We start from the raw sequence: 17,578 nt of genomic DNA, 5'->3' as shown, positions 1-17,578 counted from the left end.
GCGGGCTTGTGTGACGGGAAGGATGGTAGTGCCGTCAACAGAGATGGAAAAGTCAGGGAGAGGGCAGGGTTTGGGAGGGAAGACAAGGAGTTCAGTCTGGGACATGTTGAGTTTTAGGTGGCGGGCAGACATCCAGATGGAGATGTCCTGAAGGCAGGAGGAGATGCGAGCCTGAAGAGAGGGGGAGAGAGCAGGGGCAGAGATGTAGATCTGGGTGTCATCAGCGTAGAGATGATAGTTGAAGCCGTGGGAGCAAATGAGGTCACCAAGGGAGTGCGTGTAGATCGAGAACAGAAGGGGATCAAGCACTGAACCTTGGGGAACCCCCACAGTAAGGGGATGGGAGGGGGAGGACGAGCCTGCAAAAGAGACTGAGAATGAAGTGAGTAGCTTTTTGACCTGGTCATTCTGAAACGTGAAAGCAACACAATGTTGTGTTTCTGCATCTCTCTTTGAAGTGTAGTGAGTCTCCACACTTTGAAGAGGTCATCTTTTGGCATCCCACCTACAAGTCTCAGAGAAGTTTCTCCTGCCATTTTTTTCCAAGCACAGCCATAGTTTCATCAATGGAGTTGTCTTTGTGACCACTCTTCACTGATAGCGAGCGACAGAAAGAGATTGTATTCACTGCTGTTTAATTGTCTGCTCCTCAATAATTCCCCCCAGGACCAGTCTTTTCCTGAACATGAAAATGGCTTTCAGGTTGGAATGAGATTGGAAGGCATTGACCCCCGCCATCCCTCCATATTCTGTGTGCTGTCAGTAGCAGAGGTAAGATAAATTTCTTTGTGTGGACTCTGGAATGGTTGCCCTCAGGCAATGTGAAGAGATTCTGAGCATTCATCTTTTAACAAATACCCTAACGTAGGAATTAAGGGAAAAATCCCAGGGCCTTTTGGATTTACCTGTGTGTTGAATGGGGGCGGATGTGCTTCCAAGTAAATTGCTTATCCCTGCCTCTTAGACTGTGAGCTCCTGGTGGGATGGGGAATGTGTCCAGTCTGATTTTCTTCCCCAGTATTTAACATAGTGCTTGGCACATAGTAAGCTCTTAACAAATAGGATGCGCTTAATTCCATAGTATTATTAATAACCAGCTACATAATGAGTGCCATCTGCCTGCAACTATTCCCAACATCATTGGTGGATACTTTTCATCTGAGGTTGTGGCAGTTACTGTGAGATAATGAAAACAGTATTATTTTTGTAGTTGTTATTTTTATGGCTTTCATAAGCACTCACTATGTCCAAAGCACTGAGGTCATACAATAAAATTAGATCAGACACCTCCCTGCCCCATGTTGGCTGACAGTCTGAGGGGAAGAGAGAACATGTATTTAATTGCCATTTTACTGAATAGGAAATTGAAAGACAAGAGAGTTTAGCGACTTGCCCAGGATCACAGATCAATCCATCAAAAGTATTTAATGAGCACTCATTGTGTTCAGAGAGCTGTACTAAGTGCATGGGAGAGTACAACACAACAGATTATTGTGGACAGGGAAGAATAATAATAATAATTATGGTATTTGTTAAGCACTTACTATGTGCCAAGCACTGTTCTAAGTGCAGGGCTAAAAACAAGGTAATCAAGTTGTCCCATGTGGGGCTCACAGTCTCAATCCCCATTTTACAGATGAGGTAACTGAGGCACGGAGAAGTTAAGTGACTTGCCCAAGGTCACACAGCAGAAGAGTGGCAGAGCTGGAATTAGAACCCACAACCTCTGACTCCCAAGCCTGTGTTCTTGCCACCAGGCCATGCTGAATGTGACTGTTATAGTGTATATTCATTCAGTCATATTTATTGGAGTGCTTACTGTGTGCAGAGCACTGTACTAAGCGCTTGGAAAGTACAATGCAGCAATAGAGACAATCCCTGCCCACAATCAGCTCACAGTCTAGAGGTGGGGGAGACAGACAGACATCAGTGCAAGTAAACAGGCATCAATATAAATAAATCGAATTATCCATATCCATATATATATATATATATATATATATATATATATATATATATATATATGGATATGGATAATTCTTATCCATATCCATACTTATATATATATAAGTGCTGTGGGATGCGGAGTAGGGGGAAGAGCAAAGGGAGTGAGGATGATGCGGAAGGAAGAGGGAGCTGAGGAAAAGCAGGGTTTAGTCTGAGAAGGCCTCTTGGAGGAGGTGTGCCTTCAGTAGGGCTTTGAAGTGGGGATGAGTGATTGTTTGGTAGATTTGAGGAGAGAGGGCGGTCCAGGCCAGAAGTTGGACGTTGGCCAGGGGTTGGCGGCAAGACAGCTGAGATTGAGGCACAGTGAGAAGATTAGCACCAGAGAAGCAGATTGTGTGGGCTGGAATATAGAAGGAGAAAAGGGAGGTAAGGTAGGAGGGGGCAAGGTGATGGAGAGCTTTGAAGTCAATAGTGAGGTGTTTATGTTTGATACGGAGGTGGACAGGCAACCACTGGAGGTTTTTGAGGAGGGGGATGACATGCCCTGAACTTTTCTGTAGAAAAATAATCCAGGCAGTGAAGTGAAGTCTGTCCTGAAGTGGGGAGAGGCAGGAGGTTGGGACGTCAGAAAGGCGGCTGCTGCAGTTATCCAGGCAGGACAGGATAAGTGATTGTAATCATGTAGTAGCAGTTTGGATGGAGAGGAAAGGGCGGATCTTGGAGATGTTGTGAAGATGAGATCGACATGATCTGGTGACGGATTGGATATGTGGGTCTAATGAGAGAGCAAAGTCAAAGATGACACCACGGTTACGGGCTTGTGAGGCGGGAAGGATGGTTGTGCCATCTACAGTGACGGGAAAGGTCAGGAAACGTATATTGCATGCTCCAAGAGCTTAGTACAGTACTCTGAACACAGTAAGGACTCAATAAATACAACTGACTGACTGACTGACTGACTGACTGACTAGACACATTCCCTGCCCACAAGGAATTTAGGTAAATTCCTAATGCCAATATTCTCATGCTTTTGTTCAACTTTAATAAGGCGCAGCAAGATAGAAAACAAGCAGCCAAAGTGGGGAAGACCCTCCCTCATTTCATGAACAGTGAAATTTATCCCTTTTATAAGAATTTTGTTTAGCTAATGCAATTGTTACGCTGTTCATACAGCTTTAGGTTTGGGATTCCAGGGGCTAGAAATCAAGGCTGTGCAAATTTGCTGGAGCCTATTTGTGTCTTACCGGAAAGCATGAAATTCAATTAAAGCTTTGTCATTCATTCTCTTTTTCCAGGTGTGTGGTTATCGCATGAGGCTTCATTTTGATGGCTACTTATGCTGCTATGATTTTTGGACCAATGCAGGCTCCCCTGACATACATCCTGTGGGATGGTGTGAAAGTACAGATCATGAGCTACACATCCCTAAAGGTAAGCAGAAGCATTTTGATCCACCTTGTGTCCTTCCCAGCTCTTAGAACAGTGCTTTGCACATAGTAAGCGCTTAACAAATGCCATCATCATTATTATTATAATTATTATTATTATTTTGTTACGATATTTGTTAAGCGCCTACTGTTTGTCAAACACTATTCAAAGCACTGGGGTAGATACAAGTTAATCAGGTTGGATACAGTCCCTGTCCCACATGGGACTTACAGGCTAAGTAGGAGAGAGAATGGGTATTTAATCTCCATTTTTTAGTTGCGGAAACTGAGGCACAGGGAAGTTATGTGACATGCTCAAGGTCACACAGGAAGTAAGTGGTGGAGCCAGGATTAAAACCCAAGTCGTTTGGCTCCAGGCCCCTGCTCTATCCACTCTACCGCACTACTCCCCATTGAAAAGATATCCAGTGGTACTTTTTCATTCTGTGGCAAAGAGAAGGTTATAAAACACTGTGGGTGATGTAGAAAGTGTTGGTGACAAATAACTGGGTTACCTGTACCCAACAGATCCCGTAATGTCAAGGGGACTTGTTACAAAGGTTTTTTTTTTTTTTTTTCTACTGGTGATCCAAAAGCACGTCACTCCCTGTTGATTATGCAGCAGACAAATGGGTTTTAATTCTGGCTCTGCCGCTTGTCTGCTGTGTGACCTTGGGCAAGTCACTTAACTACTCTGGGCCTCAGTTCCCTCATCTGTAAATTTGGGATTAAGACTGTGAGCCCCATATGGGACAAGGACTGTGTCCAACCCAATTTGCTTGTATCCACCCCAGCATTTAGTACAGTGTTTGTCACATAGTAAGTGCTTAACAAATATCACAATTATTATTATTATTTTTATGGCATATTTTGAGGTGCCTGGTGTGAGGGACACCATTAAGTGCCTGGCACATAGTAAGAGCTTAACAAATACCATAATTATTATTAAAGATTGAGACTATATGAGCCGCTCCTCTAAGACTATAAACTCATTGTGGACGGGGAACATGTCTACCAACTCTATTGTATCATACTCTCCTAAGCAATTAGTACAGTGCTCTGCACACAGTAAACGCTCAGTAAATATGATTGATTGATTCCCTGGAATTGAAGAATTCATTGGGAGAATTTGTCTGGTGGAGCTCCTACCATGTGCTCTGCTCTGTGTAATGTGATTGACTGAATGTGCAGGCCGTTGGACAGTCAACATCATTTAGTCCTTAATGTCATTACTGGCTCTGTATGGGGTAATTATTAACATCCCTTGGGATGTGGTATAATTTTATTTTCATTGAGAATGCTTGGGATAATCATAGGTCTTTCTGTCTTTAACTTTTCATTAGGTTACAGAAAAGATAAATTTATTTGGACAGATTATTTGAAATCCTGCAAATTGCGAAATGCCCCCAGGAGATTATTCAGGAATCAAAGTTCTGTGAGTATCTGCTACTGTCTTCAAGCAAATTAAGCCAAAGGCAGCCCCAGCTGCGTCCACCCCGGATTTTCTTCTTGGCTACCAGGCAGTGATTGGCAGGGAGGCCAAGGCTACGGGAAGAGTTAGAGTGCTAGCAGGAAGAAGGGGGAGGGCAAATAATAATAATGATGGTATCTGTTGAGCGCTTATTATGTGCCAGGCACTGTACTAAGCGCTGGGGTGGAAGCAAGCAAATCGAGTTGGTCACAGTCCCTCTCCCATGTGGGGCTCACAGTCTCAATCCCCATTTTACAGAGGAGGTAAATGAGGTACAGCGAAGTGAAATGACTTCCCCAAGATGATGATGGTATTTGTTAAGTGCTTACTATGTGCAAAGCACTGTTCTAAGTGCTGGGGGGATACAAGGTGATCAGGTTGCCCCCGTGGGGCTCACAGTCTTAATCCCCATTTTACAGATGAGGGAACTGAGGCCCAGAGAAGTTAAGTGACTTGCCCAAAGTCACACAGCTGACTATTGGCGGAGCTGGGATTTGAACCCATGATGTTTGACTCCAAAGCCCAGGCTCTTTCCACTGAGCCACGCTGCTTCTCACATAGATCACATAACAGACAAGTGGCGGAGTCAGGATTAGAACCTATGACCTTGTGATTTCCAGGTCTGTGCTGTATCCACTGCTTCTCTGAGGACGAGGAGCGAGAAAGAATTAGAGTGCCAGGGAGGCATTGGGGGCAAAGCCATTGGGACAGCGGAGGGAGAGCTGAGCAGAGTCCAGATGCAGAGGAGCAGCGATCTGGAACAGGAACGGGGCTTCCTTCCAATCCCAGCTCTGCCACTTGGCTGCTGTGTGACCTTGGGCAAGTTACTTCACTACTCTGTTCCTCAATTTACACAGCTATAAAAGTGGGGGTTAAAAACAACTTCCTCCTATGTAGACTGTGAGCTCCATGTGGAAGAGGAACTGTTTCCAACCTGATGAATGAAGCTATCATATTTATTGAGTGCTTACTGTGAGCAGGGGATTGTACAAAGCACTTGAGAGAGCATTACACAGCACTATAACAGACACATTCCCTGCCCACAACGAGCTTACAGTCTGTTCATTCCTTCAGTTGTGTTTATCAAGTGCTGACTGTATGCAAAGCACTGTACTAAGCACTTAGGAGAGTACAGTGTAACCATGAACGGACACATTCGTTGCCCACAGTGAGCCTCCAGTCTAGGGGGGAGATAAACGTTAATATAAATAAGCAAATTACAGATATGTAATTATGTACCTGGCACATAATAAGTGCTCAACAGGTACCATCATTATGTTCTGTGGGGCTAGGAAGTCGATGAACAAAGGGAGCAAGTCAGGGCAATGCAGAAGGGGGTGGGAGAAGAAGAAAGGAGGGCCCAGTCAGGGAAGGCCTCTTGGAGGAGATGGGCCTTCCATAGGGCCTTAAAGTATGGAGAGAGCAATTGTCTGTCAGACAGGCAGGATGTGGGTGAGAGGTCAGTGGCAAGATAGATGAGTTGAGGTACAGTTAGAAGGTTAGTGTTAGAGGAGCAAAGTATGCAGGCTGAGTTGTAGAAGGAGAGTAGTGAGGCGTGGTAAGATGGTTCAGGGTGATTGAGTGCCAATGGTGAGAAGGTTTTGTGTGATATGAAGGTGGATGGGCAATAACTGGAGTTTCTTGGGGAGTGGGGAAACATGGTCTGAGTATTTTTGTAGGAAAATGATTCAGGCAGCAGACTGGACTATGGACTGGAGTGGGGAGAGACAGGAGGCAGGGAGGTCAGCAAAAAGGCTGATACAGGAATCAAGGAGGGATAGGATGAGTGCTTGGATCAACATAGCAGTAGTTTGGATAGAGAGGAAAAGGATGGATTTTAGCCTTGTTGTGAAGGTAGAACTGATGGGATTTAGTGATGGATTAAATATGTGGATTGAATGAGAGAGAGGAGCCAAGATTACGGTCTTGAGACCTGAAGGATGGTAGTGCAGTCTACAATGATGGGAAAGTCAGGGCGAGATTAAGGGTTAAGTGGAAAGACAAGAAACGCAGTTTTGGACATGTTAAGTTTGTGATGATGGGAGTACATCCACGTAGAGATGTCTTGAAGGCAGGAGGAAATGAGACTGCAGTGAGGGAGTCCAGACCATTGGATTTGGCAAGGCGCTCCTTGGTGATCTTTGAGAGGGCGGTTTCTGTGGAGTAAAGGGGATGCAAGACAGATTGGAGAGGGTCAAGGAGAGAATTGAAGAAGAGGAATTTGAGACAGCAGGTGTAGACACTCGCTCAAGGAGTTTGAAGAAGAGTGGTAGGAGGGAGATGGGGTGATAACTGAAGGGATCCATGGGGTCAAGGGAGGGTTGTTTTAGGATAGGGGAGACTTGGACATGTTTGAAAGCGGTGGGGAAGAAGCCATCGGAAAGCAATCATTTGAAGATGACAGGAAGGGAAAAAAGGAGGGGACAAGTGTTTTGATAAAGTGCAAAGGAATGGGGTCAGATGCGCAGGCGGAGGGGGTGGATTTTGAGAGAAGGCAGGAGATCTCCTCCAGAGATACTGCTGAGGAGGATGGGAGAGTTGAAGAAGGGGCAGGATGGGGGAGGGACTGGGGAGGGGCAGGAGAGATTTTAGGGAGCTCATGCCTGATAGTGTCAATTTTCTTAATAAAGTAAATGGCCAGGTCAGTGGTCATTGCTCAATAAATAGTGATCCCTCTCTGATTAAGGGAAGAAGGAAACAGGAATCTGCTCTGTGGTGAAGGGGAAATTCTCCTCTCTTGGTCTCCACCCAATTCTAATTCTTCCCTATTATCTCCCTATCTTCTGACCCTCAGACTCCAAGCTGTAAATGAGAGTTTAGTTTGCAGATATAAGCTAAATCTGCAGTGCAGCAGCAAATGGATGTCATGGATGGATGCTTCCTATGTGCTGAGCGCTGTACTTGGGGGTGTACAATACAACAGAGTTGGTAGACATGTTCCCTGCCCGCAATGAGCCTACAGTCTAAAGGATATGTGTATAAAGCAAAATGTAAACTGTAACACAGACAGACTTGAGCATTAGGCATTTCTATCGCAGTTTGTTTAGAAATCCAGGCAGATACACCCTAAATCTTGGGAACCAGCCGCAGTTTTCAAGATCTAATGCCCATAGGAGATACTTTTTCTTTTTCATTTGTCCACCTCAGCATGAATTCATTTCGCATGTTCCTCTTAGTAGACCAGACAGTATTCAGTTTTTTTTCCTTCCACTGAGTTAAATAAGCACAACTAGAATATCAAGGTAATTGCAAATTCTCTGTGTAAATATTTCATGTCTTGTTTCAGCATCGTTGGTTGTAAAACTCTGATTGCATAAAGGATTGTGAGGATAGAGAATTAAATTATGAGAGAAAAAGCCTGCCATTTAGGCCAAATGAAAACAAAATATAAAAGCTCACTTCCTCTGACATATGTATGGATTGTGAGCCGTGTACTAGCTCAGTGTAACGTTTAGGGCTGACCCGGTCCCTTTCCGAATTCCAGATGACAAGAGACGGTATGGAACAGATTATGGCTGTACTCGATAAAGTCCTTGCTTTCTTGATATCAACTTAGACCTTTGCTTGTCTTTTCCTTCCCACCCCTGTCTAGAACACCCCAATGCCTGAAGCATTTCAGGTTGGGAGGAAGCTTGAAGCAGTGGACAGGAAAAATCCTTCCTTGGTGTGTGTGGCCTCCATCGCAGACATTGTTGAAGACCGATTACTTGTGCACTTTGACAACTGGGAGGACAGTTACGATTATTGGTAAGGAGCGTGACCTCAAATTCAGCATGCCAAAAGTGGTGAGAGGTTTAACTGGAGAAGATCTGTGAATAATAATAATAATAATAATGGTATTTGTTAAGTGCTTTACTGTGTGCCAAGCACTGTTCTAAGCACTGGGGGAAATACAAGGTAAGCAGGTTGTTCCACGTGGAGCCCACAGTCTTAAACCCCATTTTACAGATGAGGTAACTGAGGCACAGAGAAGCAAAGTGACTTGCCCAAAGTCACACAGCTGACAAGTGGCGGAGCAGGATTAGAACCCACAACCTCTAACTCCCAAGCATGTGCTCTTTCCACTAAGCCACGTTGCTTCTAGAGCATGGGCATTAGAGTCAGAGGACCTGGGTTCTAATCCCAGCTCTGCCACTTGTCTGCTGTTACCTTGGGCAAGTCACTTCATATTTCTGTGTCTCAGTTTCATCATCTGTAAAATAGGGGTTAAGACTGAGCTCCATGTGGGACGTGGACTTTGTCCAAACTAATTATCTTGAAACTACCCCAGTGGTTAGTACAGTGCCTGACACATAATAAATCCTTAAAAAATACCATTAAAAAACAGGTGTACTTCTTGGGATTGCTCCACTGCTTTAGTCTTTAAGAGATGGAGTAATGAATTAAAGAGGAGAGGAAAATTCCTCCAGCATTCCCGGAGACATTAACTAATGAGACCACGTTTGAAATGCTGGTCTCGGTTCCGGTCACCTTGCTATATTTAGAAAAGTTAGTTCAGGAAGTGTGACTGGCGAAGGGGTATATGATTGTCTGGGGATTGAAGGATCTTAGTTTCTTTTTCCAAAAAGCTTTGAGAAAATAGGTCTGCAAATTAAAATGAAAAGGTTTGGAGGAAACTCTTCAGCCTACAGATGGCTGGGAACATGGATGCCGTAAGACCATCAAACAGTGCAGCCCAGCCCACACGCTTCGCTCCTCTACTGTCTCTCAGTGTACCGCCATCTCGTCTGTCTCGCCGCCAACCTTTGCCCATGTCCTGCCTCTGGCCTGGAACTCCCTCCCTCCTCACGTCTGACAGAAATTACTTAGTCCACCTTCAAAGCCTTATTGAAGGCACATCTCCTGCAAGAGGCCATCTCTGACTAAGCCCTTATTTCCCATTCTCCCACTCCCTTCTGTGCCACCCTGACTTTCTCCCTTTATTCACCACCCCACTCCCAGCCTCCCAGTATTCATGTTCTTATCCTTAATGTATATTATTGCCTAATTCTCCCTCTAGACTGTAAGCTTGTTGTGGACAGGGAATGTGTTGGTTTTATTGTTGTGTTGCATTCTCCCAAGCACTTACTACAGTGCTCTGCATAAAGTAATAATAATAATGATGATGGCATTTGTTAAGCACTTTATGTGCAAAGCACTTTTCTTAGTGCTGGAGGGGGGGGGTACAAGGTGATAGGTTGTCCCACGTGGGGCTCACAGTCTTAATCCCCATTTGACAGGTGAGGTAACTGAGTCTCAGAGAAGTTAAGTGACTTGCCCAAGGTCACACAGCAGATATGTGGCAGAGGTGGGATTAGAACCCATGACCTCTGGCTCCCAAGCCTGGGCTCTTTCCACTGAGCCATGCCGCTTCTCACTACATGCTCAATAAATATGATTGATTGAGAGGACACGAGTTCTAATCTCCACCCACTTGACTGCTGTGTGACCTTGGGCCATTCACTTAACTTTTCTGTGCCTCAATTACTTCATCTTTAAAATGGAGGAATCAGTTTTTCCTCCCTCCAATTTAGATTATGAACAGACTGGAACAATTAATCAGACATCTTTATTGAGCTTTTACTATCTGCGGAGTACTGTACTAAATGAATACTTGGGAGAGTAAAATATAATGGAATTGGTGAACATATTCCCTTCCCACAACGAGTTTACAGACTAGAGTGGGAAACAGACAATATAAATGAATAAAATACAGATACAGACTTAAGTGCTGTGGGGCTGAGGGTGTGGTGAATAAAGGATGCAAATCCAAGTGCAAGGGTGATCCAGAAGGGAGAGGAAGTAGGGGAATTGAGGACTTCATTCATTCATTCATTCAATCGTATTTATTGAGCACTTACTGTGTGCAGAGCACTGTACTAAGCGCTTGGGAAGTACAAGTTGGCAGCATATAGAGACGGTCCCTACCCTACAGCGGGCTCACAGTCTAGAAGAGTGTGAATAATCTTGTATCTATGCCAGTGCCCAGTACAGCACCTGGTACACAGTAAGCACTTAATAAGTAGCATTAAAAACCAGGAACAAATGAAAAATGAAACGAGATACAGAACTTGGCTCTAGAAATGTATGACTACACTGAACAGCCATACTGCACAAGTGTTGCAGCCATTGGAAGATGATGAATTTTCAATCCAGAGGGCAGTTGATTCTGCCTTTGATTTACAAAGCCAGTGGTATATTTTTCCTTGAACTCTTTAAAGGGTTATGAACAATGACAAGAAGAAATTTATAATCCAGTTCTCTCCACCTCCCCCCACCAAAAAGGAGAACAAAATGATGGCCTCTTTGAGTGGGCTTTGTCGGTTGATGCCTTGTCAGGCTTGGGGCCTGTTTGGAGCTGCTATAGGCCTTATAGAGAAGCAGCGTGGCTCAGTGGAAAGAGCACGGGCTTTGGAGTCAGAGGTCATGGGTTCAAATCCCGGCTCCACCAACTGTCAGCTGTGTGACTTTGGGCAAGTCACTTCACTTCTCTGGGCCTCAGTTCCCTCATCTGTAAAATGGGGATTAAAACTGTGAGCCCCCGGGGGACAACCTGATCACCTTGTCACCTCCCCAGCACTTAGAACAGTGCTTTGCACATAGTAAGCGCTTAATAAATTCCATCATTATTATTATTATTATAGGTTCTTCCCTCCCCATCCCACAGGCCAGTTGCTTAGTGTATGGATTTTGACGTATTTATTGTTAATCGCAGCACTAGAATGGCAATTTTAGCTTTTCTGTTATACAATTATCCTCATTTATATTCTTCTTGTACCCCCAACCCTCCATAATGGGATCTTTCTCCACTCACCTTTAGAACTGTCCGTGATTTTTTTTCAGGTGTGATTTTACCAGTCCATACATCCATCCTGTTGGCTGGTGTCAAGAAAATGGCCGAACGCTGATAGCCCCCCAAGGTGAGTGAGCTTCCCACTTTCTGTCTTCTCTGTTGATGGCATTCTTTTGATTGGCAATATCTGTGCTTCTGTTGTTACTGTGGGAACAATATTCCTAGGGCATGGTTCAAAGTGGAAGAAATACTCAGCTCTCATGTTCACGGAGGAGCTGAATTTGGGCCTCTCACACAAATGAGTGGAAAGTGTCTGAGCCTGGAAGTCAGAAGGTCTGAGTTCTTACTGTGTGCAAAGCTCTGTCTTGCCAGTTGTCTGCTAGGAGACCTTGCAAATGTCACTCACTCATTGTATCCCCACAATAATAATAATAATAATGATAATGATGGCATTTATTAAGCGCTTACTATGTGCAAAGCACTGTTCTAAGCGCTGGGAAGGTTACAAGGAGATCAGGTTGTCCTGCGGTGGGGCTCACAGTCTTAATCCCCATTTTACAGATGAGGGAATTTAGGCCCAGAGAAATGAAGTGACTTGCCCAAAGTCACACAGCTGACAGTTGGCAGAGTGGGATTCAAACCCATGACCCCCTGACTCCAAAACCCGTGCTGTTTCCACTGAGCCACGCTGAGGGCACAACATCTCAGTAAGTAAGGGAGAGGTGTTATCCCCACTTTAGCTGTGAGTCCTTGAGGAAAGAGCATGGGTCTAAAAATAAGAAGGCCAGTTCTAATCCCCTCTCTGCCATTTGCCTACTTTGTGGCCTTGGGCAAATCACTTAACTTCTCTGTGCCTCAGTCTCCTTACCTGTAAAAGGTGATTCTATATGTGCTCTCCCTCCTACTAAGACTCTTTGAGCCCTCTGTGGAACGGGGGCTTTGCCTGACCTGATTACTTTGCATCTATCCGAGTACTTATTACGGTGCTTGTCACACAGTAAGCAGTTAACACCTACTTTTATATAAAAATGATACTAATAATAATTAGTAGTAGTAGTAGTACTTTATGACCAAAAAACCTGGGCTAGGTAATTGGCTGGTTGAAATTTTTCTGTGAAGGTAAGGAGCATTGCCTAGTGGATAGAACACAGGCATGGGAGTCAGAAGGACCTGGATTCTAATCTCAGCTCCACCATTCGTCTGCTTGTGACCTTGGGCAAGTCACGTAACTTCTCTGTGCCTCAGTTACCTCATCTGTAAAATGGAGACTAAGACTGTGAGCTCCATGTGGGGCAGGGACTGGAATGCCCTCCCTCTTCATATTACTCTTTCTCTCCCTGCCTCCTTTCCTTTTTGCTCCTAATCTTCCTAGATATGGACACGAAAATGTTTTTACCTGTGGCTTACTTGCCGTAAGGAGACTTGAACAAAACAGTCAATCATTGTTATTTATTGAGCTCTTAAAAGATTTTAAATTTAGTTCATTCATTCATTCAATAGTATTTATTGAGCGCTTACTGTGTGCAGAGCACTGTACTAAGTGCTTGGGAAGTACAAGTTGGCAACATATGGAGACGGTCCCTACCCAACAGCGGTCTCACAATCTAGAAGGGGGAGACAGGCAATAAAACAAAACATATTAACAAAATAAAATAAGTAGAATAAATATGTACAAATAAAATAAATAAATAAATAAATAGAGTAATAAATACATACAAACATATCTGCATATATACAGGTGCTGTGGGGAGGGGAAGGAGGTAAGGTGGGAGGGTTGGGGAGTGGAGGAGGGGGAGAGGAATGAGGGGGCTCAGCCTGGGAAGGCCTCCTGGAGGAGGTGAGCTCTCAGGAGGGCTTTGAAGGGAGGAAGAGAGCTAGCTTGGCGGATGTGCGGAGGGAGGGCATTCCAGGCCAGAGGGATGACGTGGGCTGGGGGTGAATAGCGGGACAGGCGAGAACGAGGCACAGTGAGGAGATTGGCAGCAGAGGAGCGGAGGGTGCGGGCTGGGATGTAGAAGGAGAGAAGGGAGGTGAGGTAGGAGGGGGCGAGGTGATGGACAGCCTTGAAGTCGAGAGTGAGGAGTTTTTGCCTGATGCGTAGGTTGATTGGTAGCCACTGGAGATTTGAGGATTAAAATAAATCAATCTTAAAACAACGTTTAAGAATCTAGAAGCAAAATGAGCTACAGTCAAGTCATCAGTCTAGGAAGATTTCTTGGAATGTCTAATTTTGATCTGTCAAGGATGCATTTAGAAAGTATCTCTCATGTATGCAGGGATGCCTTGTGCACCTGCAGAGAGAGCAAGTCTTGCCTTCCAATTTCTCTGTTGATAGAATGCCCTTTACACTCCCTCCCAGCCTATTCTCAGTGCACTCCAGGGATAGAATTTGATGCTCGACTTAAAGCCCAACACCCTCATCTTTTGGCACCAAATGATTCTAGAAATAGTCTCTGCAATCCATCATGAGGCTAAAGCAGAATTGCCACCATCATTGGCAAATAGCAAGATGAGCCAAAAAGCCAGTGAGGCAGAGAATTGATTGCTCTTGGAGGATTCAGCGCTTAGAACAGTGCTTTGCACATAGTAAGCGCTTAACAAATGCCGTCATTATTATTATATGAAGAGTGGATTAATTTGGGTGTAGAATGAATAAAGAGCATCAGAAACTAGAACTCAGGTTTATCCCTCTCAGGGGAAATGGGTTGGATTAGGTCTATTAACTCCATTGTACTCGCCCCAGTGCTTCGTAAGTGCTTGGCACACTGTAGGCTCTCAAATACTATTGAGTGAGAGGTTGATTACACTCCCTTCTGTGTCGCCCTGACTTGCTCCCTTTATTCACTCCCCACCTCCCAACCCCACCGCACTTACATACCTATCTGGAATGTATTCAGTTATATTAGTGTCTATCTCCCTTTCTAGACTGTAAGCTCGCTTTGGGCAGGGAATTTGTCTGTTATATTGTACTCTCCTAAATTATAGTACAGTGTTCTGCACACAGTAAAAGCTCAATAAATACGATTGATTGGTTGATTGATAGTCATGTGGCCACTCCGATCCCCTCGTGCTGGGGATCAGCAGGGGCTGCAGGGGTGTTGGAGGGAAGGAGTAGGGTGAGTGATGGTGGTGATATCGGCTGTGGTGGTGAGTGAGCTGGCATTTGTGAGCCGGCGGATGGGCTGAGGGCAAGCAGGCCTGCAGAACATGCTGGCCACACAGTCCAGGGCCTTGAGGGGACTAAGCAGTGGGGCCTAGTGGAAAGAAGACCTGGGTTCCATTCCTAACATTGCCATTTGCCTACCTTGTGACCTTGGGCAAGTCATTTAACTTTCGTTATCCTCAGTCACCACGTCTATAAAACGGGAATTTAAATCCCTTTCGCCATCCTCCTTAGACTCTGACCCCCGGGTGACACAGGGGCTGTGACCAGCCTGATAGTCTTGTAGCTACCCTGGGACTTTGTAATAATAGTAATAATGATAATGGCATTCTGTTAAGCGCTTACTATGTGCAAAGCACTGTTCTAAGTGCTGGGGAGGTTACAGGATGATCAGGTTGTCCCTCGGGGGGCTCACAGTCTTAATCCCCATTTATAGATGAGGTAACTGAAGCACAGAGAAGTTAAGTGACTTGCCCAAAGTCACACAGCTGACAATTGGCTGAGCTGGGGCTTGAACCCATGACCTCTGACTCCAAAGCCCATGCTCACACAGAACAACTGTGTAATGAGTAATCAGTCAGTCATACTTACTGAGTGCTTACTGTGACACTGTGGGCAGGAAATGTGTCTGTTTATTGTTACATTGTCTCTCCCAAGTGCTTAGTGCAGTGCTCTGCACACAGTAAGTGCTCAATAAATACGATTGAATGAATTGAATGAATGAAATACTACAGAGCACTTTACTAAGTGCTTGGGAGAGTAAAGTATAACAGTAAACAGACTCATTCCTTGCCCACAATGAGCTGACAGCCTAGAGAGGGAGCCAGTCATCAATATAAATAAGTAAATTACAGATATACCACATTAATTATTACTAAGGTGGGAGAGTGTGACTGTAGACTGTGAGCCCATTGTGGGCAGGGATTGTCTCTCTTTATTGATGTATTGTACTTTCCAAGCGCTTAATACAGTGTTCTGCACCCTCCCCTCTCCTTCCCTATCTGGCCGCCCCTCTCCCTTCCTTCCTCCTCCCTCCTCTCCCAGATCTTGTTCTTATATCAGTGCTGTATTCAGTCTGGTTCTGAGTTCCTTCGAACACTAAGCACCTACTGGAACGGTCCCAAAAATGCAATCGGATGGCAGTTTATATTGAAAAATTGATTTTAGGGCACTCATATTATGAGGGCATTTAACAACATAGGACATAAGAACCCAATCTAGTGAAAGATAATGATAAAGGATCTCTCGCTCTGATTAGTGTTAGAATTGATTTCTAGATAAAACACTAGTTACCATTTTAGGTTTAATGGAATTTATTGAGCACTCCATTGGGTGCAGTGCGGTGTGCTAAGTGGGAAAGAACAATTGAAACATGAAAACCATTTTCTACCCACAGTAAGAAGCAACATGTGTGGTCTAGTTGAAAGAATATGGGCCTGGAAGTTGGAGGGCCTGGGTTCTGAGCCCAGCTATGCCATTGCTTACTGTTGGACTTTGGGCAAGTCATTTACCTTCTCTGTGCCTCATTTTCCTCAACTGTAAAATTCAGTACTTGTTCTCCTTCCTTAGGCTGAGGGCCCCATTTGGGATAGTAGCTTGGTCCAACCTGATTAACTTGTATCTACCACAGCACTTAAAACAATAGCTGACGTGTAATAAGCACTTAACAAATACATAAGGACCATGATATTAATTTTAAAAAGAGATTATACTGCAATTGTAGATGTCTCCATCAAATCAGGTAATCCCTCCTCATGTCATTTTTAGGCAGTTTCTCTAAGAAATACGACTTCTTTCTCCTATCCACATCTCAAGATGAGAATGTCTGGTACATGTGCATTATGTCTAATCCTGATTTGCCCCCCTAGACTGCAAACTCGTTGTGGGCAGGGAATGTGTCTGTTATATTGTACTCTCCCCAGTACTTAGTACAGTGCTCTGCATACAGTAAGCACTCAACAAATATGATCGACTGAGTGACTGCCTTATTTGTGGTAAAAGATATGTTATCAGTCAATCACACATGCAACAACCAATTAAAATTGCGTGTTCTGTTAGAGAGAGCAAGAAATTTTGATTCTAGGCCTAGCTCCTCTGACTGAATTTGGACAACTCTTTCCACTTCTCTGAACCTCAGTTTCCCTCTCTGTAAAATGGGAATAATATCAGCTCTTCTGTGCCTCAGTAGTGAGATAAGAACCATCAATATTGTTCTAGACACTTAGGAAATACCGAAATGTGTAATGTGAGCTTGGCCATAAAGAACAGTGAATAAAAGATGTGGAATCACTTTGAATGATTAAGAAGAGAGACTGTCTAGTGACCAAGAGATATTGTAGTGGATATTCTCATCATCGCTTAGGGTAATAGGTCCCAGCTTTTATGCCGCTTTAGTTATTTTCTGTAAATTGTATGAGTCTGTCCATCAAAATTTTATGTCAATGGATTTCACATCCAAATATATTTTATAAGAGCAATCATATTGTTATCAGAATAATGTATTTTCTATATCCGAAGTTTTTAACAATTGGCTCTTCAGAAAGCAATTAAAGTACTTGAAAGTAGAACAGCATGTGCATCTTTGCCATTGCTCTTCTGTAGATTTGAAATCTTAAAATTTTGAGATTTTAAAAACTCTTAAAAAACCAGGAGAAAAGGTCAATTTTTCAAGCAAATAAATCAGTCAACTTTATTTATTGAGCATTTACTCTTTGTAGAAACTGTACCAAGCACTTGGGAGACTACAACAGATTTGGCAGGCATGCCCCTTGCTTACAAGGAGCTTATATTCACATTCA

The 17,578-nt window shown here is 44.1% G+C and overlaps 1 protein-coding gene across 1 annotated transcript in view; it reads left to right on the top strand.

Moving 5' to 3' along the window:
- The window catches only part of L3MBTL4 (L3MBTL histone methyl-lysine binding protein 4), a 412,230-nt gene that overhangs the window by 64,025 nt on the left and 330,627 nt on the right, over positions 1-17,578 (top strand). The window contains exons 5-9 of the mRNA XM_038747457.1: positions 667-771; positions 3,243-3,378; positions 4,718-4,809; positions 8,438-8,592; positions 11,668-11,744. Coding sequence (XP_038603385.1) covers positions 667-771; positions 3,243-3,378; positions 4,718-4,809; positions 8,438-8,592; positions 11,668-11,744 — 565 coding nt within the window. The remainder of the gene's footprint in view (positions 1-666; positions 772-3,242; positions 3,379-4,717; positions 4,810-8,437; positions 8,593-11,667; positions 11,745-17,578) is intronic.

This window comes from Tachyglossus aculeatus, chromosome 5 (assembly GCF_015852505.1).
Source record: "Tachyglossus aculeatus isolate mTacAcu1 chromosome 5, mTacAcu1.pri, whole genome shotgun sequence".
NCBI lineage: Eukaryota > Metazoa > Chordata > Mammalia > Monotremata > Tachyglossidae > Tachyglossus > Tachyglossus aculeatus.
Note: the sequence above shows the minus strand (reverse complement) of the source record. Positions and strands in the feature narration are given on the sequence as shown.